Source organism: Otolemur garnettii, unplaced genomic scaffold (genome assembly GCF_000181295.1).
Source record: "Otolemur garnettii isolate 467f Iridium unplaced genomic scaffold, OtoGar3 scaffold00026, whole genome shotgun sequence".
Lineage (NCBI taxonomy): Eukaryota > Metazoa > Chordata > Mammalia > Primates > Galagidae > Otolemur > Otolemur garnettii.
Genome location: NW_003852421.1, coordinates 19,779,656 through 19,803,781, shown reverse-complemented (window position 1 = coordinate 19,803,781; position 24,126 = coordinate 19,779,656). Strand labels below are relative to the sequence as shown.

General features: G+C 38.9%; 1 protein-coding gene across 1 annotated transcript in view; it reads left to right on the top strand.

Moving 5' to 3' along the window:
- DCDC2 (doublecortin domain containing 2) overlaps positions 1-24,126 on the top strand; it is a 188,784-nt gene that overhangs the window by 150,796 nt on the left and 13,862 nt on the right. The window contains exon 8 of the mRNA XM_003788334.2: positions 16,032-16,132. Within this exon, the coding sequence (XP_003788382.1) occupies positions 16,032-16,132 (101 nt within the window). The remainder of the gene's footprint in view (positions 1-16,031; positions 16,133-24,126) is intronic.

The following is a 24,126-nucleotide window of genomic DNA, read 5'->3' as shown; positions in this document are numbered from 1 at the left end:
TTTATGTCTCTTGCCCAGTGACAGATGGGAATATTTGCTCTTTTTGTTGATTAATTTGAGTTCTCTGTAGATTCTAGTTATTGACCCTTTGTCACATTTGTAACATGCAAATATCTTTTTCCATCCTGAAGGTTGTCTATTTGCTTTAATTGTTGTATCCTTAGTTGTGCAGAAGATTTTCAGCTTAATTAAGTCTCATTTGTTTATTTTTGTTGTTTTAATTGCCACTAAAGTCTTCTTCATAAAATCTTTCCCTAGTCTGACATCCTCAAGAGTTTTCCCTACATTTTATTCAAGGATTTTTATTGTTTCACATCTTAGATTTAAATCTTTTATCCATCTTGAGTCAATTTTTGTAAGTGGTGGAAGGTGCGGGTCCAATTTCAGTCTTTTACGTGTGGTTATCCAGTTCTCCCAGCACCATTTATTGAATAGGGATTCTTCTCTCCACTATCCTTTTGTCTGGTTTATCAAAGATAAGAGGGCAATAAGAGATTGGTTTCATCTCTTGGTTTTCTGTTCTGTTCCTATATCTATATCTCTATTTTTGTGTCAAGACCATGCTGTTTTGATCACTGTGGACTTGCAATATAACCTGAAGTCTGGTAGAGTGATACATATGGCTTTGTTTTTATTACTAAGAGTTGCCTTGGCTTTGTGGATTTTTTCTTGGCTCCATATGAAATGAAGAACTATTTTTTTCCAGTTCTTCAAAATATGATGTTGGTATTTTAATGGGGATTGCATTGAATCTGTAAATTGCTTTGGGTAGTATAGACATTTTAACAAGGCTGATTCTTCCCAGCCAAGAGCATGGTATATTCTCCAATTTGTTAATGGTTTTTGTTATTTCTTTTCTTAGGGTTTCATAATTTTCTTTGTAGAGGTCCTTTACATCTTTTGTTAGGTTTATTCCTGGGTATTTCATTTTCTTTGAAGCTACTGTGAATGGAATTGTGTCCTTGATTTGCTTCTTATCTTGGCTGTTATTGGCAGATACAAGGGCTACTGATTGGTGGACATTGATTTATACCCTGAGATGTAACAGTATTTCTTAATCACTTCCAGGAATCTTATAGCTGATTTTTTGGGGGCAGGTGGGAGCCATTCAACTCACCCCAAGGGTAGTTGCCCAAACTCAGCAGGCATACAGACTGGGTATGCACTAGGACTCTGGAGACTGTTCCTCCTCTGTGGCCTTCCTACAATGCCAGTCCCTGGCTAATTAACAGCCAAGTCACCGTGTGACTCAGTCCCAGTCACTGGATGCTGTTCAAGTTTATTTGCTTGCTTAGCTCTACCAAGGCAGTTACAGTGAGCAGCCCAGTCCAAGAACAAAAAATTGCAGGACAGTCCTTTCCTATCTCTAGTCCTCCGCTGGAGTTTCTGGCCAGCCTCTGCTTATACGCAGGCACTTGCCTTCTGTTATGGTCTTCCTTAGCTCCTGACTGCTTTACTATGTCCCCAGAGAAGGATCCCCCAACCAGATGTGGATGGAGTCCTTTCTCCCCTGTCTTACTGTGAGTGGAAGGATGATAAGGAGATGACTCTAATCCACCATCTTGCTCCTTTCTCACCTAAAATATCAACAGGCTATTTTCAAGAAAATTTGGAACATGGCAGATGTTTAAGAGAAAAGTATCATATGGAAAATTTGTTTTTATCTGCCATTTATTGACAGTGGTTTCTTGAATTGTAGACTATGCACAGTCAAAGCAGATATGCTAAAGTGAGCGCATTGTAACTTTCATTTTATGATGAAATGGAAGATTAACCACCAATTAAAGTTAAGTTATATCTTTAGCAAAGCATCAGCTGATAAAAATCTGTCATCTCCTTCAAAGATTACTGTGGAACATCCAAAATGCTAAGGTTCAAGAGATTTTACATTGACTATTTATAATAAGTAGTGACATACTAATCATAAATTGCTGAAACAATTAAATTAAAAATCCTCTAATTTAATGAGCAATTCAGGCATCTTACCTGTACCAATTAGATTATGTGAAAAAGAATCCAGTTCTTTTGTTTGGTGTGACTAATTTACACATTTACACTGTAAATCACTTTATCTTGAGTGAGGACCACAATTCAGAGAGACACTGTTGTCTCAGAATTAGATTAGCTTTGAAAGTGGTTCAACTTGCTTTATGCTTATAGTAGTATTGACATTAAACACATTTTAAAACATCTTATTGTTATTAATTGAAAGTGAACGTTGGAACCTTAGATTGTTAAAACTATTGTTCAATAATAAATAAGATTAATAACTAACTTTTGCAAATGCTTATTTATTCCATTTTTACTTATTTGAGCTTCATGTTTAAGAACTGAAGTGTATATTGTGTAAACATGGGTCACTATGAAAGTTTTGAGGCCGACTGTTGTTATGGCCCATTTTTTCACTTCCGAGAAAGAAAGTCTACAGTGTCCTTTCTGATTCACTTTATCAGTGTTGCTGGGAGGGCTTCATTTGCTTCTGCCTGTGTCGATTTTATGTTTCTTGATTTTTGTGTATCTCAAAACCTTTGTAATTGCCTGTATAATTTTGGGAACAAATGTTTAGAGAATGATTTAATTCTTCTACCTTAGGTTTATCAATTGCAGATAGATTTTGAAAACGTATCATCATCCTGGTTTTTCTTTCATGTCTGGTTTTTTTTTTTTTGTAGATTTGTTATATGAATTCTTAGTAGTCTTCTAAAGTTAAGAAATATTCTATTTCTCTGTTAGGAATAATTTTTAATGACTGTAGCAAGTGCTTTCACTCAGGTGTACAGTTGAAGGAGCCTAATTGCTTGGCTAGCAGCTGCCTGTGGGTTTCTCCTCTTCTTGTCCTGCCTCCTCCCAGCATGTCCCCCCCCCCCACAATAGATCACCATGCTGTAATTCATTTAGGTATTTTATTTTATGTATGTATGTATGTATTTATTTTTTTTTCTGAGACAGAGTCTTACTTTGTCGCCCTCAGTGGAGTGCTGTGGCATCACAGCTCACAGCAACCTCCAACTCCTGGGCCTACGAGTTCTCTTGCCTCAGCCTCACAAGTAGCTGGGACTACAGGCACCCACTACAATTCTCAGCTATTTTTAGTTGCAGTTTGGCTGGGGTTGGGTTCGAACCCACCACCCTCAGTATATGGGGCTGGTGCCCTACTCACTGAGCCACAGGCACCACCCCATTTAGGTATTTTATCTAAGTTTCAAACTCAGTATTCATATAGCAAGAATGACTAGTATATTCAAGTATCCATATAGCAAGAATGACTGGTATATTCAAGATACACAATTCTAGTTACATTTATATTGTCAGATGAATATGATGTGTTTTGGTTTAACTTGGCCATGAATGAGTGAATAGGAATTGTTTGAGTTTCTGCTCAAATATTTGGATTTCATGAGATTGCTTGTGCATTAGGGACATAGGTTTAGCAAGAGCTTTATGGTGCTGACATCTATGATAAATTCACTGGAAGACAGCCATGAAGAGAGATGGGATAGAATCCACTTTCATCCTTACTGCCTTCCTGGCCTCAGGCCTCCGAGTTGGGTTTGGCAGGCGTATAGTCTCTCTTACTTCATAGCCAGTCATAGTGAAAGTGGTCTGTTTACCTGGTCTTCACTGCCTCATCCACTTTTTATACCACACTCCAGTGTTATCTCATTTTCATACTCTACTAAAATTAAACAACTAGACCATGAGGATGCAAAAGCTTCAGGACACTGCAGTACTGATCACTTCTTTGTTGTTGACTTTCATGTTTCCAACGGCTACCTTGATAGTTCACTCTTACTCCCTGTTACCTTTTGTTATTTCTTTTTAATCTTTGTTTCTCTTCTGCTATCCTTTATATGTTGTATCCTAGAATTTTATCCACAATCATCTTCTATTCTCATCCCATGTTCTGTGCCAGACCCATGACTTTATCTGTCTTCTATTCTGACTATTCTCAAGTCTATATCCTACTCCTAGAATATTATCCTAATTAAGGGACTTGTATTCCCAACCACTTACTTGACATTTCTATCAAGATGCTTAACAGGGGACTCAATATTTCAGAGTCAGAGGCCATCACCTCCCTTCTAACCTATTCCCTTCCTTCCATTATCTGCAGTGTTAAATAGTACTACTAACCACCTAGACACCCAAGCCATAAACCTGAGAATGAATCAGTCCTCCTTCAACCCTTCTCCCATATCCTGGTAGTCATGGAGTCCTGTCATCACAGAGTTTCAGTGTCTCTTGTATCCATTCCTGTCGATCTTCCTTCTTTTGCCTTTATCTAGGACCTGCAGTGTGTCCACCACAGGTGGGGGAAGTGCCCACCCCATGGCCAGGATGGTGCTCCATGCGTATTCCTGACCCTCCACAGCATGCTTTATTTCCCATTCCCTTTCTTTGAACTCTCCTGGGTTCTAGCTTCCCTGCTCTCCCACTTCAATACATTTTGCCTTTTGTGCCTTGAGTATTACCTGTATTCTGGGCATTCTTTCAACAGTCTCAGTCTCATCCAGTATCATTCTAGGTGGCCTTGAGTACTAAGACTTTCCACATCTCCCTTTTCATACACAGCCTGCCATAAATCCTCTCCACTTATATCTAGGCAATCCTATTTCTATGACACTCCCTTAAACCTGTGTGCCACACTCTCTGCTTAAAGTCCTTCAGTTGCTGTTCATCATCTTCACAGCCTAGTTCACATCCTTGGTCATATTCAGACAGCCTCATATTCTGCCTCTCACAGCCCTGCAGCCAGGTTGCTGATTTGCCTAAAATCCTGGAACCCAACATGCAGTGCCTCCAAGTCTTTACACATGCCAGTCTTTCTGTCCACAATGCCTTCCACTGCTCCTCAATGGCTAATTCTGCTTGTCCTTCCATTTGCATCTTCTGTCTCTCACAAGCCTTCTTTAACTCTCCTATATCTCTTAACAGCCTGTGTTGGTTTGCTTGCTATGCTTATCATTCTGTGCTGTTGATTTTTCCATTTAACACCCCCAGTTGGTAGTAAACATTTTGAGTGTCCAGTTCATCTTTCCATGGGTGGTATCCAGTGTGTGCCTGAGCATGAGGCTTGGTCAATGTTTGCATAATGAATTGATGAACAAAAATTTCAAAGGAATGTAAAAGTACCATGTGTTTCTGTTATATGAAAATACTCCATTTGTTACTACAATATATTTTCTAGATTGGCATATGCAAGGTCATTTGGGGATAGATGGACCAGCCAGAATTAAGAACAGGAATGGTGAATTCTAGGCAAAAGAAGTAACACCAAGTCACTGGGGTAGAAAGAGGAACACTTTATGATGTTGATGAACTAAGATTAATTTGCAGTGTAATTTTTTTAAGAGTCCAAAATTAGAAATGAACAAATAAAGCCATGGTTTAGGTAAACCTGCTCAGAGGCATTTCTTTATTCTCAGTCTTATGCCATCTGATACAGACTTTGGAAATTATATCAAAACTTATGTAGGTTATAAAATAATTTAGCCATGAATCATGCATATTATAAATATGTGCTTTAATATTTATACTCTGAATATTTTTTATTTCAATAAAAATCTAAAACATCCATATCCAAAAAGAATAAAATGGAAATATAGGGATAAGAACAAAATTGCCTGCAATCTGGGAAAATCAATGATAATAATCCTACTTTTGTTTTCTGTCTACACTTAAAATATTTTTTTACACATTTAAAGTTTAGCTAAAATAACTTTGGTTAAAATCAATTCTATTCAAATAGTTAATGGATTTATATATCAATTGCATGACAGATGACATTTAATACCCTGAAGTTGAAGTTGGAGAATAGAAAGAAGCCAGCTATTTCAAAGTGCAATTAAGAAAACTCAGCTTGTATAAGTGTATGGGTAACATAATTTTTATGTAATATTATTAATTGCCAAAGACAAAATGACTTATGTTCTTATTTTTTGTAAAGAGTTTCCATTTGACTTGATGGGACATACTGAAACGTGTGGAGAAGATTAGTGATTATAAAACCTTTGGGTTACGTTACTACTAAATTAGATGCACTCAGAACATGAGTCATCATTTGATTAGTTTTTCAAGCATCCTTATGAGAGTATATTTTAACTCGTGGAAGTATGAGGAGGGATATTATGTTAAGTTGTAGCAAGGAACGGAGGAGAGTTGGCTAATATCCTGTTATAGGGAAATGTTACTATACGTGAATTTGCTCTTCCTCTCTCCCTCACTACTTGTTAAACTTTACAATGACTGTGTCCTACGGGGTCACTTTTCCAGAAATGTAGTCTTTAATTTTCAAAAAGACGTCATATGACAATAATCTATATTTGCAAGGAGTCATATAAGAACTTAATATATTTCATGTATGAAAGTAGTTCACAATAACATTAATAAAAATTATTTCTGTACCTTCTTAACAACTTGACTTTTATTTCTGCCTGTGGTGACTGATGTGACACATAAAGAATTTTTTTTTTTATAAATAGACTTTTTTTTCCCTAGGATTTTATGTTATATATTTATTGCTTTTAACTCCCTGTTCCCCACACTTTTTTGGGGTAATCTACTGGTTTTAAAGATCTACTTTAAAAAATTAGTGTTGCCTTTTAAAATTGATTTAACATTTTTATCAGGCAGTTCTCAAGTAGCAAATCATAGTAAAGTATTTATAGTCATGTTAAACTTCTTTGCTTACATATAGAGCTTCCAGTTAGTTAATAGATATCTAAGATTTCCATAGAGTATTCAGAAGTGGGCATTATGATGTTATATTTTTTCTTTTTTATCCTGAAAAAAAAAAACTCAATCAGTTTTAAAAAATAAACATGTTAATATGCTATGTTAGCTGGGCATGGTGGCTCACAACTATAATCCTAGCACCCTGGGAGGCTGAGGAGGGTTGGATTGCTTGAGCTCAGGAGTTTGAGACCAGCTTGAGTAAGACCGAGACACTTCCTCTTCTAAAAATAGAAAAACTAGCTGGGCACTGTGGTGGGCACCTATAGTCTTAGCTAGTCAGGAGGCTGAGGCAAGGGGATTGCTCAAGCCCAAGAGTTTGAAGTTGCTGTGAGCTATGATGATGCTCTGGCACTCTACCCAGGGCAACAGAGTGTCTCAAAAAGAAGAAAGAAAGAAAGAAAGAAAGATATTCTATATTATACTACTTAACATTAATTTTAATAATCTTGGTGAGAAAGCAGGATTGGAATGTTGACCTTAAATACCGATTATCAACAACTACTTGAACGTATCAGTATCATTCATCATTATTTGGTAAGTTTATTTGAGAACATTAAAGAATTTTAAAATTGTCAAACTGAAATACTGATGCATTGAAACAAGGAAGTGCTTTCATTTTAACTTTTCTAGTTGCAGAAAAGCTAAAACACACTTAAGGATTTATTTCATGTTCCAGCAGGGGAAAGAGATTCGTATTTATTATGAACAACGCGGTGATGATATGACTTCCCTACCTCGGCCGCTCTGCTTTCATTCTTTAGGCAGTAAAATTCATAAGAGATAAGTGAAAAATAATTGAGGAGCATTTTTATTTTTACCACAGTGTTTGTTATTGCTTCACCGTGTAATATACACTAAAATGTCTATTCACAATTCAAAGAAGAAAAGATTAGAGCTGAATTTGGGTGTAGTGTGCATCCAAGCATTGAATTTGATCCTTCGTGTAGTAATTGAATGAGAGCAGTATTGTGTATCAAATTTATTCTTGCTGTTTAGTTTGTTAGCGAATGGCTTTTCTTACGAAGGTTTTAGGGCAGGGTAAGACTTAGAAAAATCGAATCTCTTTTCTTCTGGTAGATGTGTGGGTATCTAGAGATGGTGGTGGTGTTTTTTCCTTTTAGGGGAGCAAGAGAAGAGCAGTAATAACAGTTAAGGAAGGAAAACCAAAGGAAGAGGGCTCACAGGAGGTTCTTCTGACCACATCCTTAGTAGCAGGAGGAGCAGAGGGTGTCTGGGCTGCCTGCCTTTGGCAGCAGGTGTCTGCAGGAGTCACAAAGGGGATTTGTGGCAGCTACTGCCTGAATATTCTCCGTACACCATAACTTTAGGTACGTGTTATATTAGTTTTCTATTGCTACTGTAACACGTTACCTGAAACTTGGTGGCTTAACGTAACACACAGTGATTATTTCCCCAAATGGGCCTCACTAGGCTAAAATCAAGGTGTCAGTGGGCTGCATTCCTTTGGGAAGCTTTAGAGAAGAATTTGTTTCTGCCTTTTCCAGGTTCTGGAGGCTGCGTGCGTTCCTTGGCTGAGGACCGTTTCATTTCCAAGGGTAGCCATGGCGGCTCAAGTCTTTTTTATACTGTATCACTCTGACTTTGATTCTCCTACCTCTCTCTTTTACTTAAAAGGACTCTGATTACATGAGGTCAGCACAAATAAACCAGGATTGTTTCCCATCTCTAGCTCAGCTGATTAGTGAGTTTAATTCTGTCTGCTGCCTTAACTTCCCTTCTCCATGTAATGTACTCACAGCTTTGGAGGATTAGGATGTGGACGTCTCTGGGAGGCCGTTATTCTGCCCACCACACATAACAGCATGTGTCAATCCCTGCGTGGGGTGTATCCCAGTCTTCTTTCTCTTCAGATCCCTTTGTGCCCCTCCTCTCTCTAAATGTTATCCTGGCAAGTGGCTAGACTGGGGCAAATGAGGGGCTAGTGGTGTATAAGTTGTTTACTCTTTCCAGTCCATCTTAATACAGCAAGTACTTTGGAGGGCACACTTTTCATGTTTTCAACAAATACCTCCAAGCCCCCTCTGTGCTGGACAGTGTTAAGTCCTGGAGTGGAGCAATGAACAACATGGACAAGCTAACTCTGCCCTTGGAGCTTATGTTTTGGTGGAAACAGATCCACATTAAATTAAGGAAAACCCAAAAATATCAGCTTGTAATTAGTGTGAGGCAAAGAATTAAAGCAGGGCCATATGAATGAGTGGCTTTCGGAATTGGAATGAAGAGTGTTTCCTGAGAGTCAATCATGTAAAAAAGGGAGAAAGAATATTTTATTTTATCTTATTTTTTTAATAAAAAAATTATATTTACTTAGAAGCATTCAAAATGTCAACAAAACAGCTACAACTTTTTTTTTTTTGCAATTAGAGAGTGGTATTCAGTTAACAGAACAATTATTTCGTATAAGCTGCATCAGAGACAACTGAAGATGAAAAAACTACCATCCCCATATATCACTAATTTGTGCTGTGCACCAACAAGAACCTGCTTTAAATTTCCATGCCAATTTACAACCCCCATACTGCACCAGGCAAGGTTAGTGGCTACTGAAAATACCACCAGGACAGGGCTATCCAAAGACACAGTAGGTAGTGTGTTAACTATACAAAAAAGACACTGTACAGTTTAAACACAAATCTTACACAGCCTTACATTTCAATTGTTCTCTTTAAAAGGAGTGAGTTGTGTACAGGGGGTTAAGTGCTTTATAGACAAGAAAAGAAAAACTGCGCTAGAACCAACTTATTCATCACCATCATCTTCATCGTCATCCTTTTCCTCTTCCTCCTCTTCCTTCTTTTCCTTCTTTTTCTTGCTTTTTCAGCCTTGACGACTCCCTTTTCCCTGCATCAGGCTTCCCTTTAGCTCAGTATGCGGCAATATCCTTTTTGTATTTTTCCTTCAGCTTTGCAGCCTTCTTTTCCTCAGGCTGCTTGTCACCCGCAGCAGTATAATTCCACATCTCTCCCAGCTTCTTTGCAACATCACCAATGGATGGGCCGGGATGTTCTCCTTTGATTTTGGGGCGAAACTCAGAACAGAACAAGAAAAAGGCCGAAGGAGGCCTCTTGGGTGCATTGGAATCCTTGAACTTCTTTTTTGTTTCCCCTTTAGGAAGGATATATGTTTTCATTTCTTTTTCATAACAGGCCTTGTCTGCCTTTGCCATGTCTTCAAATTTTCCTTTCTCTTTAGCAGACATGGTCTTCCACCTCTCTGAGCACTTCTTAGAAAACTCTGAGAAGTTGACTGAAGCATCTGGGTGCTGCTTCTTGTGCTCCTCCCGACAAGTTTGCACAAAGAATGCATATGATGACATTTTGCCTCTCGGCTTCTTAGAATCTCCTTTGCCCACATTTAGTTATTTTTCCTCAGCGAGGCACAGAGTCGCCCAGTGCCTGTCTGGCTCTCACTCACTTGCCCTGGCACTGTCTCTATGGAGTTCAATGTACTGCAATGGCCGAGAAAGAATATTTTAGGCAGAGTTTAAGAAGGACAAGCTGTCAGATAGGAACAAGTTTTCTCCTGGGAAACAGAATGAAGGGCAGTGGAGCTGGAGTTTAATGTGTAAGGGGACATGGGTCTGAAATGTGGTCCAAGGAAGAGTTACATGCTAGACAGTGTCTCTGCAAACTGTGGTGAGGAACTATGTGAGATGGAGCTACATTGGAGAGTTTCTAAGCTGTGGAATGAGTATGTTTTTTAAAAAAATGTATTTATAACACTTGTCTGTTGTGTGGAGGATGATTATAGGATAGCAAGTGTGGAAAAAGAGGGACCCCAATATGTAAGCTATTGTAATAGCTCATTCAAGAGATAGTGGTGACCAGACCAAGTTGACAGTAGATATGGAAAAAGGAATAAATTTAGGAAATATTTTAAAAGGACATTGAATTAACAAGTCTTAGCAATAGGACTGATATAGGGAGAGAAGAATGGGGGATATTAGGATAATTCCCTCATTTTGAGACTGAGTGGAAGTACCATTTTCTTAGGATGGGGAATTGGGATGAGCAGTTCAGGGTGGGGAGCTGAGTTCTGTTTTGACCATGTTAAGGTTGAGATGCCTGTTAGACATCCAAGGTGAGGTGTCAAGTTAGGCAGTTAAGTAGACATGTATGTTTGGGGATCTATGGAGAGGTGGGGGCTGAAGCCATACGTTACGCAGTCACTGGCACATTGATGGTATTTAAGCTATGGTCTTAACACAACTGCCTGGTAGGAAGAGTGTGTGGATGAACTAGACCACCCAGCAGCTCCAGTGTGAGAGGTTGGCCAAAGACACTGAGAAGAAGCTGCTGTTGATGCTGGTGAGACCAGGGGAGTGAAATGGGGCAGAGGGAGGGAGAGAAAGAGAGAGAAAAGAAGGAGGAGGAGGATGAAGTAGAAGAAGAGAAAGGAGAAGATGACAACGAAGAAAGAAGACGAAGGGAAAGAAGAAGGAAGAAGGAAAAAGCAGAGAGATTTCTTCCCTGTATTAAAGGTTGCTAAGAGATTAAGTAAATGAGAGCATAATGATGACCATCATGATAGTCACCGATAATTTTGATAAGAGCGTTCCCTGTGGGGTGCTGCTGTAGAAGATGGGTTAGAAAGAGTGGGGGCAAGTGTGGGGGTGAGGACCAGACAGCGACTCCCGGCAGCCACGCGCTGGGTACTCAGGGCGTTGCAGGATGATGCCCCATCTCATTATTATTTTTTTCCAAGAACTTACCTTTCTGACCTATGTAAGACAGGTTTGCTTTTGTATGATGCTGGCGTTCTGTTATGTGGGTCACTATGAAAGTTTTGAGACAAGACTATGTTGTATCACTTCCAAGAAACATAGACAGCAGCATCCTCTCTGATTCACCCACGCAAGCCTCACCTTGCTTGGCTTATTGGAGTTGCTGGGAGGGCTTCATTTGTTTCCCATCTATGCAGATTTTATGTTTCTTGATTTCTGTGTATCTCAAAACTTCGGTAACATTCCACGTATTATAGTTACTGTGTGCAACTAATTTTAGAGGAAACAAAATTGCTAAAACTCAAGAAACTTTGTGAGTTCAATAAAATCATTCTAATTCTCACTAAAAGGGGACGAATTCTTGAATGTGTATACACCAAAAAGTTCACAGATAGCCTATGACAGAAAGGGTCACTTAACCTGTTGACATCGGTACGGAGTAAGACTAAGTTTCTGTTTTTGTGAAAAATCTTGAGTGATTCTAAAACTTCTTCTCTGTCTCATTGGAAGGTTCAACTGCAATCACGATTGGTGGTACCTAACCTTCATGAATCGTGGTTAGATTGTCTGACATTGCTTTAGCAATAATTACATAACCATTGTACATAATAATTGCTATTATGACCTGAATCCACCAATTTACTATGCAAGTTTAAATTAGCAGTCATATTAAGGGGAAAGTGCTAAGATTTTGAAGTGTTTGAATAATATTGCCCTTGATAAAAATTGTAATTTCCCGTGGAATCAATCTGTGCAAGCAGATGTTTTAAATTTTCAGTGTTTTACCTTCCATGGCATGTGTCTTCAGTTGCTTTTCACCATGACATTGTCAGAAGAGGAACATATTCTCTGTATATCATTCAAATTCTTTCTCCTTGTAGTTTGGCCTTGTTGGCAATTCTTTGGTGTAAAGTGCTTTTAGTTTTCTGATTTAAGGCTCGATTTACTTTTGGACATTCACATTGGCCCACTGATCTTGGCCCTGGATGAAGTACATACACATACAAATTCTACTGCACATAATATGTCTATGTGCACAGGAAGTTTAGTGTTTATATATTGTTTTTTATTATTAGTTCAGTTTAATAAACATCTGAAAGCCTGTTTTGAGACTGATACCTACACTGGCCCAGGACTTACAGATACAACATTTGTGGTCCATGTCTGGAGGAGCTTGTGGTCTAGCAGGAAGAGGGAGAGGAGAGAAATTGACCAAAATAAGTGTGACTCCTGAGCAGGTGGGGCACCTGGGGGAGGAGCAATGCACAGGGAGATGTCGTGGGCTCCATTTGCTTGCGGGGTTAAGGGATAAGATTGAAGGTGCCTTTTCTAGAGAATGGAAAAATGAATGGGGCTTAAGCCATGAGCAGGACCCTCAATGGGCAGCCACCCAAGCCCAGGGCAGAAGCAGTGAACTAGACCAGGAAGGTGTGGGGTGAGATTTGAGATAGCACAGTGGTACCATGAACTCCAAGTTCTTTGGTCCTGACTGCACGTTAGCTGCTACTGAAGTTACTCAAGTGATGAAAAGAACATGTGGTAAGGTGGAGTTGAGGAGACGCCAATGGAGAGAGTCATCACATTCAAGCCAGGGGGTAGAATAGCTCGTCAGGTGGGTTTGGAAGCTCCTCTGAAGGTGGGATACAGGGAGAAACGTGGGTTGATGAGATTCCCTTTAAAATGAGGAAGAAGCAGCATTCAAAAAGGAGGCCGAGGATTTATGTGAGTTAATTGTATCAAAACCAGAATGCCAGCGTACTCAGGGGACAGTTCGGGAAGGGAGGGTTAGTTCCCACCAGGCACAGTGGGTAGGGGGAATGAGGGGTGGGGGGCACAGAGCAGAGGGCATCAGTACAGGAGGAAGAGGTAACCCAGGGGACTTGTTTTTTGTCTTACATTTCAATAACACTAACTGAAGACTGTGTGCAGCACACCACGCTTGCTCCTGGACAACAAGGACTCACGGGACAGGACAGTGGCTGCAGGGTCCTAACATGGAACGATGTACAGCTGGTGGCTGTGTGATCTTTCTCCACAAGATGCCGAGTCCTCAAAGGGCAGCCCTTTCCTGTTTCCCAGAGTGACTATTATACTGTGGGTCATAATACGTATTTATTAATCAATCAAATGAGTAAAACGTACCTTATTCATCAAAAATTCCTAGTTTTCATTATTCAGTGTTGTTCATTAATTAAAGTATGGGACCACCACATGCAGCAATTTATTATGTTTTCAAGTAACATTTAATGGCATGGGGAATATTTATGATACAGTTTTAAAATAAAAAAAACCACTTTTAAAATTCTATGTGTGGACCATAAGATCCCAGTTAGATGAGTGTGAGTGTGTGTGTGTGTGGCTTTGATAGAAAGAGAGACACAGAAAGGGGGAGAATTGTCAAAATATTAGTGTTGCTGTCTCTGGGCTGTGAGTCAGACGGGCATTTATTTTCTTCATCTTCGAAGTTTTCTAAAATGCCTATGTACTAACAATTTATAATCAAAATGCTTTAACAAATATTCTCTAAAATACTATTCCATCTGTAATTTTATATAACATAGTAAAACTTAAGACCCTAATAGTCTTTCTCCTTTCACAAAATCACTTCCTAGCTGTTGTCTTGTTTTTGTTTTTTGGTCACTATTTATTCCTGTCAATTCCTTTCTGATCTTCATTTCTTGCCCTGTGCTGCTAATGGAGACGGCTTAAAAAACTCTCAGTTCAGTGATGAACAAAATCCTCCCGCTACACCCAAGGAGACGTTTTTATCTTTGTATTCTCTCTCTCTCTCCGTGTCACTGTGCACAGTGTTGAGCTTCGCTGATTTGTCTCTTTGCTGTTTTATATCCTTATGGTTGCCATTTTCCATTCCGGTGCCCTTCCAATTTTATTTTATTTGTTGTTATTGATTGTATTTTTCTTCTGTGGTGGAATGCCTATTCTAAAACACATCTGCACACAATTCATAGCTCTGCTTAGACGCAGTTAAATATTTCATTGAATGGTAGTATTAAGACTATATTCCTTTGCTATCTATAGATTTTTCTTTGTAGTCTGTTGATAAGGAAGTGCTACATTTGGATGCACAAATATCATCCCAAAAGTCATGTACAAAGTCAGACCTAGTCTCCTGAGTCCAGCATCTGATTATGATTGTTGTCTCCTCTGATAATTTCAGAAGGTGAAATGAAAGTTAAGCACATCTAATTTCCTCCCTCCTTCTCTCCCTCCTTCCCTCCTTCTCTCCATCTCATCCTCCCTCCTCCTGTCCCTGGCTTCCTTCCTTTATTCTTTACTTTCTTCCTTCCTTCTTTCTTTCCTGTATCTTCTTAGCTTCTCTAACTCTCTTCTTTGGCCCTGACCCATCATGGTACTTACCTCAGTGGACCTTATTGGTGGTGCATTTTAATTGTAAATAACTTGATAGAAAAGCCCACATCTTATTCACATCTTAGGCTGTCCCATTGTGTCATATTGTGCCTCACATATATTCAGTCCTAAACAAATGTGAAAATATATTTTACAATTAGGAGTGACTTCATAACAACCTAAGATATTATGTGAGATGTATTAAATACTCGTGCTGTTGGAAATAAGCTTCCATTAGAGAAATTGAGTTTTAAGATAAAAGAAAAAAACATATTTTCTAGACTTTAGGGGTAATCAAATACTGTAATATATTACCAGGGAAGGAGGGGAAATCCCCAACCCTGGAGAGCCTTAAAAATTGGACAGAGAAAACATCTGTGAGGGTGGCTGGAGCACCAAAACCTATCTTGAGGCAAGTAGATAGACAGAATGACAAATGGTTCCCTGACTCTTTGATTACTTGGCCTGGAGAAGGGAAGGCTGAGGGGAGACATTAAAACTACTTCAAATATGGAGAACAGCTCCTATTGCTTTCCAAAGGAAAGCAAGTCAAAAGAGCCTAACCTAAAGTCTTGGAGGTGTAGGTTACATTTTATAGTCAAGGATTTAAAGTTATAGGTTGTGAAAAATCTCATGGAAATATGCATAGTAAATAGAATCATATATTTTTGTAATATGTGGAGAGTCAGCTTTATGATTCTGTTGTGCTAAAAAAAATATGTGTACAATTCTCTAAATAGAGACAATTATTCCCATATATGACATTGAATCTATAGCATTATTTTGGGTCAGGAAAATTTCTGAAAGTAGTATTTTAAAGAACCAAGCATCATCCTTGTTTCACGGGGAGGAGGGGGAACTGAGATATAGTTGTGACGTTCTTCCCATTTCCATACCTGTCCAGGCTGTTACTGAATCAATAGCTCCAGTGTGAACAGAAGTTTCTCAAGAGCCTTTTATTGTGCTGTATCATTTTTTTTACCACTGAAATTTTTTTTCCAGTAAAAATGTAGAAGAATTGTGAGGTAGGGCAGGAAATGGAGGGTATAAAAATCCCATCACTAAAAAGGGAACCAAAATATCTATTAAAAAATAATCAATAGGTACTTGGTTGTAATTTCAGCATTTAGCCACAAGATGTCACAATTGGATTTTGATTTTCACTGTGTGTTTGTCTCACCAGATGAAGGCGTTTTCAAAGCTGGAGCAGAGAGGTCTGAAACGCGGGGGGCAGCAGAAGTCCATGAAGATGAAGACACTCAGGTTGAGGTTCCAGTGGATCAGGTACTCGCCGTGCCTTTAAAAATATTTATGAAGCAACTATTCCTGTTTTTCTTTCAAGTTTGTGTTATCACCTGCATATTGTTCCTGTACCTACGTTAGTTAAACCCTCTCAGATGCGATGTGTCTGGTTGAACTTAAAAATGTAACAAAAAACACCCTTTAGTTCTTCCTGGTACTACTACAAAGAATAGCTATTTGAACTGAGTCTTATTTTAAATGTAGAAAATGATATATCTTGATAAATGGCAACGAAGAGTTAGGTATAAGAAGAAAGTTTGATACAAAAAAGATTATTGGTTTGGGGTTTTTGATCTAGGAAAAAAATTCCTGTTCCATTTAGAAAGGATTTTTTTTTCTAAGTGTCATGATAGTCTCTCCTTTAGGGTCCCTGAAATTGTTGTGGTTGGAATTTGTTTTCCATAAAGAAACGCCTCATATAAATGCAACTCAAATATTTGCCATCTGTGTATTGATTTTCTTTCTCAGGCCAGTGTCCCCTGGTAGGGGCGTTTGTGTGTATGCTTATAGATAGAAAGGACTCCGTCGTGTTAATTTCGGCTAAATGATGCAAGAAAGAAAAGCCAGTCGTGTTTTTTTTAATAGAATTCACCAAGCTTTCTTACACTTCTCAGTGGAGGACTGGGATTTAGAGAGGAGGGAATGGTAATCCCAGACTCCGGGGAGCGGGTGAAATCGCTAGGAATCGCCACTTGTCCTCTGGCTATTATGTGATATTTCCTTTTCTAAAAGCAAATTTCACAATCCAGGAAGTTCCATGCATGATCTTTCAACTGTATTTGTCTTCACAGTGTGGCAGTGAAATTGCTGCTTGATTATTCCGGAGGCATTTTCTGCAAGCGTCACCTTCCTGATGAAAAGCGTAATGTGCTAAAAATCACGCAGATTTCAAAAATCCAATTTACTACCCAGGATTAGCGATACCTAATAAATTTTCATAAACTCCAGTTATAGGTATTTTTTCCTGAGGGAAAATGGAATTTTAAGTCTTCTGTGAAGCTATAATTAAATATTATACTTTAAGACAAAGAAGAGTAATCATCATGTACACACAACACCGAGCTGCTGCAGAAATCAAGACTAATTTATATTCTAAAGTCAAAATGCCAAATATTAAGAGAAAATCATAGTGCTATTAGCAAAAGAGAAACATCTCTGTTAATCATGTATTTAACAACCTGCAAATCCATACAAGGTATTTCTGTACTTGTAAGTTCAATGATCACGATGGGGGAGAGTTGGGAGGCAGAACTGATCTCTGATAATCCTGGAGCAGCCTTGGGTTTGTGTTTGCAGAGCTTGACTTCTTATTTGACTTGTGAGTGCTCGCTTAGTAAAAGGCAAGGATGCAAAGAGACACTGACAAACAGGTTGGTAACACCTGGGCAGAATCATCAGCTTGAAGGAAATAAAACTGGGCAACAAAAGGTCACAATTGTTTTCTTCTTTGATTCTTTCAGTGATAGAGTTGTGGTTCCTTCCATTGGTATGAGGTGCTTAGAAAGTCGGCTCTCAGAGCCATTCTCTCTGTGGTCTTGTGACCTTTGCCCTATATCCTAAGCAGCTATGTTATCAATATCATGAAAAACTAAGAAAGTAAGTAGGGGTGTGGAGAAATTAGTTTAAGGGCCCTTTGCTATATTATTAGGGTGACCAGATTTTAACATCTGTAAGGCGGGACAATATGGCTGGGGGCAGGGCGGGGGCAGAGCGGGGGCGCAGGGCAGGGGACGGGGCAGGGCAGGGCCTGACAACAATGCAAACTTTGATAAGCAGTTCTCGATAATCACTTCTCAGCAATTATTTATTACAGTTTAACATTATAACATTAACAAAAATAATATAAAACTCATATTCTGGCTAAATAGCCATATGGCGGCTGAAAACCGTATATTCCCTTCTTGTTCTCCAGCCCGTTCCTGCATTCTTTCCAAAAATCGGGACTTTTTTAAAACACCGCAGGACATGGGACAAGCAAGACTGTCCCACCAAAATCGGGACGTCTGGTCACCCTATATATTATAGTAAGAGGACATGCCCTAATGGTGATGTGAGTTAAACAATAGCTACTGAGTCCCAGGCACTGGACTCGGCACTTGTATCTCATATAATTGCGAAGACAGCCTTGTAAGATAAGGCTTATCATCCCCATTTTATATTCATTTGTTTCTGGCCCAGTCTCGTGTCTTCTGCCATCATCCACCAAACTGTGGCAGGCTAACATGTTCTCTTCTAGTAGGGACAACTTCAGGCCTTTCAAAGTCTTGATAGCTTCTACTCGTACCCTGCAGCATGGGTGTTAGTATGTGTGCATTGCAGGTGTATTCACAAGTATGTGTGTTATAGAGCAGTGTAGACTCATGCCAGCTGAGACTCAGCTCTGTTCCAAGGCCCAGACTGTTTTCATTAGGTAGAGACAAATTAATGGTGATGGACCTAGTACTATTTCCAAACCCATGAGGAAACTAAAGAATGTTCACATTTTTAAAGTGTATTTGGGGACGCCAGAACAAATATCTTTTCCTAAGGGAGAATTTAGACCTAGTAAGAATAAAGTAGTCTTTTAAAAATTACTTGCTTTTTGCACACACATTCCAAATCCAAGTGAGGCTGGCCATCGGCAGTGGAGCAAGTGCCTGGCTGGCAAATACCTGTGAGTACACCCTGACTCTGATGGCCCCTGTGCCATCTAAAAATGTTTTTCTAAGCAGAGGAGCCAATAAAGGAGCCTGCTCCAGTTTAGTTAAATAAACAACCCCTTGTGATTAAGGATCAGGCAAGAGAATCCACCACCTCAGAAACACAGGCAAATAACTATAAAAATATCAAATAAGCAGTTGTATTTTGGGTTTGTTTCCATTTGACAGAAGAGAGCAGAAAATGAGGGTAGTAACTTTAGAGTGGTTTGGGATTGGTTTATTGCTTTTCCCATCAGTTTGTAGTTGGTTCTGAGTAGTAAAATAATGAGAACTGCAAAACATTTTTATGATAAGCAGTTTCATTAAAGGACATTTAAGCCAGTATCATGAACATTGAAGCAGTGAAAAAGATTTTTTTAATTGGAGTTGTGATATATACTCTTTTATAATTTATTTATTACACATAATATTTTTAAAAGTCAGCCACTTCAACAAGGATTATAATAAAAATAGTAGCCCACTCCCCACCTCAATTCCTGTTCCCGGAGGTAACTGATTTGAACTAAATTAGCTGTTTCTCGTGGAATGCACTGCTACAGTTCTAAGACCCCCGCCCCCCCAGTTTTAATGCCTCTGAGCTTCTTGGTTTTTACAAGTGATGGCATATCATAGTTTACTTGGATTTAAGAAATTCTTTTATTTTTAGAGGTACACAAAATAATCTTTTAATTGGCGTCTCAAATGTGATGAAATAAATATTTTGATTTTATTTTTCAGATTTAGATACTGTTTTCTATGTAATGACTATAGAAGATGATCACTTAGATGTCTTACCCAACCCTCTCCCTCATCAAAAATAAGGCACCTGCACACAAACACACAGGTCTGCCTCTCCCCTCTTTATTCTTTTCACTGTAATTTTGTAATACTTTTGGCTTCATCCTAGTAGTTCAATGTAATCTGTGGATTAATCGGTAGGCATTATTCTTAGGGTTCTCCAGTTACATTTCCTTTCTTGTGTAAAACTTTTTCCTCCTCCCTAGGTTAGTCCTTGCCTATTTAAAAAAATGTTTTTTCCTTTATTTTCTTTGTATCTGTTACCGAGCCATCTCCAAGCTCAGCCAGAACTGTTACTTTCTTCTTGGCCCAGGCAGACACATCCAGCGATGTGCATCTGTAAGTATTGCTCTTTGGGCTGGTCTGTTTCCTTTGAGAGGAAATCTCTTGCCTTGGTGCTGTAAGTCCAGATGTAGGAATTTTGAGATCTGACGATGGGAAGGGGCCTTGGGGTCTCTGCCCTTGAGTCAAGAGACTTATTCTCCCTGGTTTCAGTACAGTGCCCTGTTCTCAGCAGTGTCTGAGTCCGGTGTCTTATAATTCAACGTATCCAGAGAATAAACCTCTCATGTTTCTCAAGGGAGAGGATTTTGAGGAATCTATTGGCTTTTTTTAAAAGACTGTGAGCCAATCCACCTGTGTTAGCCCACACCTGTCTATGCCCCTTATTTCAGAGACAGATGGTGCCTCCAATCTCCAAGCCCTCTGTAGGATTTGAAGCATGCAAAGCTTACTTCTTCACTTCCCTTTCTGCAGCCTTGGACTTCCTGAGGTCTGCTGTCATTGGCCCCACAGACATTTGCTTGACTGCTTCCTAGTTTCTCAGTTTTATCTCCTTTCAGTCTTCTGTGTCCTTCTATGTTTATCCCTTTTTCAAACTACCTTTACTGAAGCTTTAGAGGGGCATCAGAAGGGAGCTAAGAAAAATAAAATATTTGCCCAATCTCCTGTATTTAACCAAAATTCACTTTCATAGTAATCCATCAGAGGAAAACTAAGGTGTCTTCATAGAATCTACACCAGTGATGGCAAATGGTAGCTGTGAGCAGATTCCTTATGAGAGAATCTTCTGTGGCTGGCACAGGGCTTATAATATCTGCATCTCTTTAGTGAACCCTGTATCCTTCAGTTTGCCACAGGCCGCAGCACTCCCTCATGCCTTAACACCTCGTCCTCAATCTTATACTTGTTTTTTGCTTATCCTCTGGGATCATTTCAGCATGTGACTATTGGTCTACACATCTAGAATATAATGCTATTTTAAAGAATCTGCAGCCTGGAGCTGATAACCTCTAAAATACAAAGGCCTAAAACCTGAATACAACCATTGTCATGGTCTGTTCTCCATGCCTGGTCTCATCACCGACTCTACCTGCTACTTACTTATTACAATGAATTACAGTCCTTTGCAGCTTCTCTTGTGAAAGGCAAGCAAGATGAAGAGCTTACTGGTATTTTTTTAATATACAGTAAGCTATACAGGGGACAAAGGAGGCTGCTTTCTTTGACTAGACTCCCCAAATCTACTTCAGTGAAATGTGTTGAATAAACAGAATTATAAAATGTTCAGAAACAGAAGGGAACCTGGTCTAAACTTATTTTGCCATTGGAGAAGTGAAGCCCCACAGTGGGGAGAGCCATTGTCTCTACATTCTGTTTTGGGGGCCACGGGGGACGTCAGCATACGGGTCCAGAGGCTTGGTGTCCGATTCAGTGTCTAAATGAATCCTGCTCATACTTGGTGTTACAAACATCACACACAGCTGGAAGAGTTAGAATGAGGATCTTTGGAGTTCTTCATCTCTCTGGGAATCATTAGTAAGGTTTTTTATGCCATCTTATTTGTAGATTTGTGTTCAATTGACAGAAATGGTGTTAAACATAAAATGTAGTCCTCAGGGATTTTTGATGTAAATGAAAGAAAATGGATATTGATTTATACAGTGAGAAAATTTAGTGGGAATTTTATTTTATAATGATAACTAAATATTCTCATGCCATCTAAATACAAATCCTATATGATGTCATGGGAATTTGTGACACTTGAATGGTCCTGGTGAGCCAGCTTCTGGCAGATGGCTGGCAAAGGCTTCACTCTGCATGTCTCTGAATAGGGCCACCCTTTTTTGTAGGCCTTTGTGCCTTTGAACCATACCTACCTTTATTATTATTATTTTTTTTTCTGTGAAAGTAAGCCTCTGAAAGCCGAAAAAAAGAATCGGTACTTTGCTATCGTAAAAAATTGAAACTGATTATTTCAAAACACCTCATTCAACTTGGGTGGAAGATGATTTTAGTTTCCATGGGAACAGAAATAAAAACAAGTGTGATAACTTTTATACTTTCAACATCTATGCTTGAATTCTGCCATAAAATCCAAGAATTCCTTCTACTCCAAAACCTAAAACAAATCCACACACTTTTCCAAATTTCAAATGTAGCAAATGTTACATGGAAAAAAATGGACATCTAAGGTATTTTTTTCATTTTTATGGGTTTTGATCTCTAATTACTAAGCCTCACTTATTTCAGGGAGAGAGAACTGAGGGGTGGGAATGGGCAGGATCGCTGGGTGGCTAGGTTAAGTATCTTGACTAGAAAATCCTCACTGGTACTATTATTTCAGATAGCAAAGGTATTAAACATTGAAATAAAACCCTTAGGATTTGTGATGTAAATATAAGAAATATCAGCGTTTCCTTCTCAAGTGGGCTGGACATTAACTGTGGTCTCTGTTTAGCTCCCTTTCCCCATTTCTGATTTTTGGTGCTGCTGTTACTGTCAGAGGCATGATGTGAGTTTAAAGTGTAAGTCGTTTGGGCAGCCCCATCTGTCTGTGGAAATACCTTCCAAGTAATTGATGCTTTCAATATTTTGTGGCTTATTTCCATATGATTTCCATATCCCATCTTCTTTCCCCTTGCCACTCAGGAATCCTGAGTTAACCTTAGTAACTGCATGCATATTCTCTAGAAAACCTGAAGACTTACGATTTCCCCTGAGCCGTCCCTGCTAAGATGTAGCCAGCGATAATAACTACCAGACCTTTTCTGTCTTGCCATACAAATCAACCATTTTCTCAGAATGTCAGTTACAAAATAAATAGCAAGATATGCATGGAGGCAAACTCAGGCGAACTGCACTCAAAATGCCAACGCCGGTGTCACGTTGAGGGGAAAAATCTGGTACAGCTTTTCTAATAACAAATGTTAAGAGCAATTACTTCTAATAAATAATGTGATTTTTAAAAGGTAAAAGCTGAGACTTTCTTATGACAACCTCTCTAAGGATATGTATGACCTGTAATTGTACATACATGTGTAATATGTTTGTTAATCTAGTTGAATTCTGGGTGGGTGCCAGAGAGGCTATGAGGCTGGAATCATCTAAGTTTAAATGACTTCTGTGATCATCGTTATCCCATTATGTTCATCAGTTTAGTGCGTATTTTAGTATATAATGAATACCCTTTTTCAACCCCAATGAAACGTAAGAACTGTACTCTATACAGAGTTTAGTATTACATAATTACTCATAGGCAGGAGCTTTTCCTGAAATTTCAGCATGTGTGTACTCCTTGGAGAAACAATTTCTACTTGAAAACCAGTTCTCTTAAATTTTAGTTACAAATGGACTGGAATTTGTTCTGAATATCAGGAGAGAAGACTTTGAGCATAGGTAAAAATATTTTCTTGATTTATTAGTTTTACCATGATAGGTTTTTTTTTTTTTTTAATCACACGGCTCTTAATAAATAGTGGCATGGTGATGTTATTAGAATACATCCCTTACCGCCCTCTTTGTGGCCGAAAATCATCCTGTTGGCTGTCAGTCTTTCCAATTCTCCTAGATTTCAGTCGATTGATTGGTAGTTTTTGAGATAAAAATGCAACCTTCATTTAAACAGGCATCAATTCAAGGCATTATTACAATTAGAACTTTTAACCAAAAATGCTTTTTTCGAGGTGGCGTATTTATGACCGTATTTTGTTAGATGCGGTTTAGAGCCTTGTCACGCACAGGGTCATCCAGGGACCTGCAGTGTCAGCCTCCCTGGGGATGACAGAGGCACAGAGGTTCAGAACTTCTGACTCAGAATCTGCATTTAGCGAGCTCCTAGGTCAGCGTTTTTCAACCTTTTTTTTAATCTCACGGCACACTTGCACCTATAGTTCAACTTCCACAGCACATTTACATTATGTTGATCAAAAAAGGAGTTAAGGAAAAGACTATACTTACTGTGCTTTGGACTTCTTTTGAAAATACTTTTATTAATGACCTTTAAAATTTTTCATGGTGCACCTAAGATCCTCTCAGGGCACACCGGCTGAAAATCAGTGTCCTACAAAATCAACACTCATAAATCTGTAGCCTTTGTATATACCAACAGCAGCCAAGCTGAAAAAGCAGTCAAGGACTCTATCCCATTCACAGTAGTGCCAAAGAAGAGGAAATATTTGGGAGTTTACCTAACAAAGGATGTGAAAGATCTCTATAAAG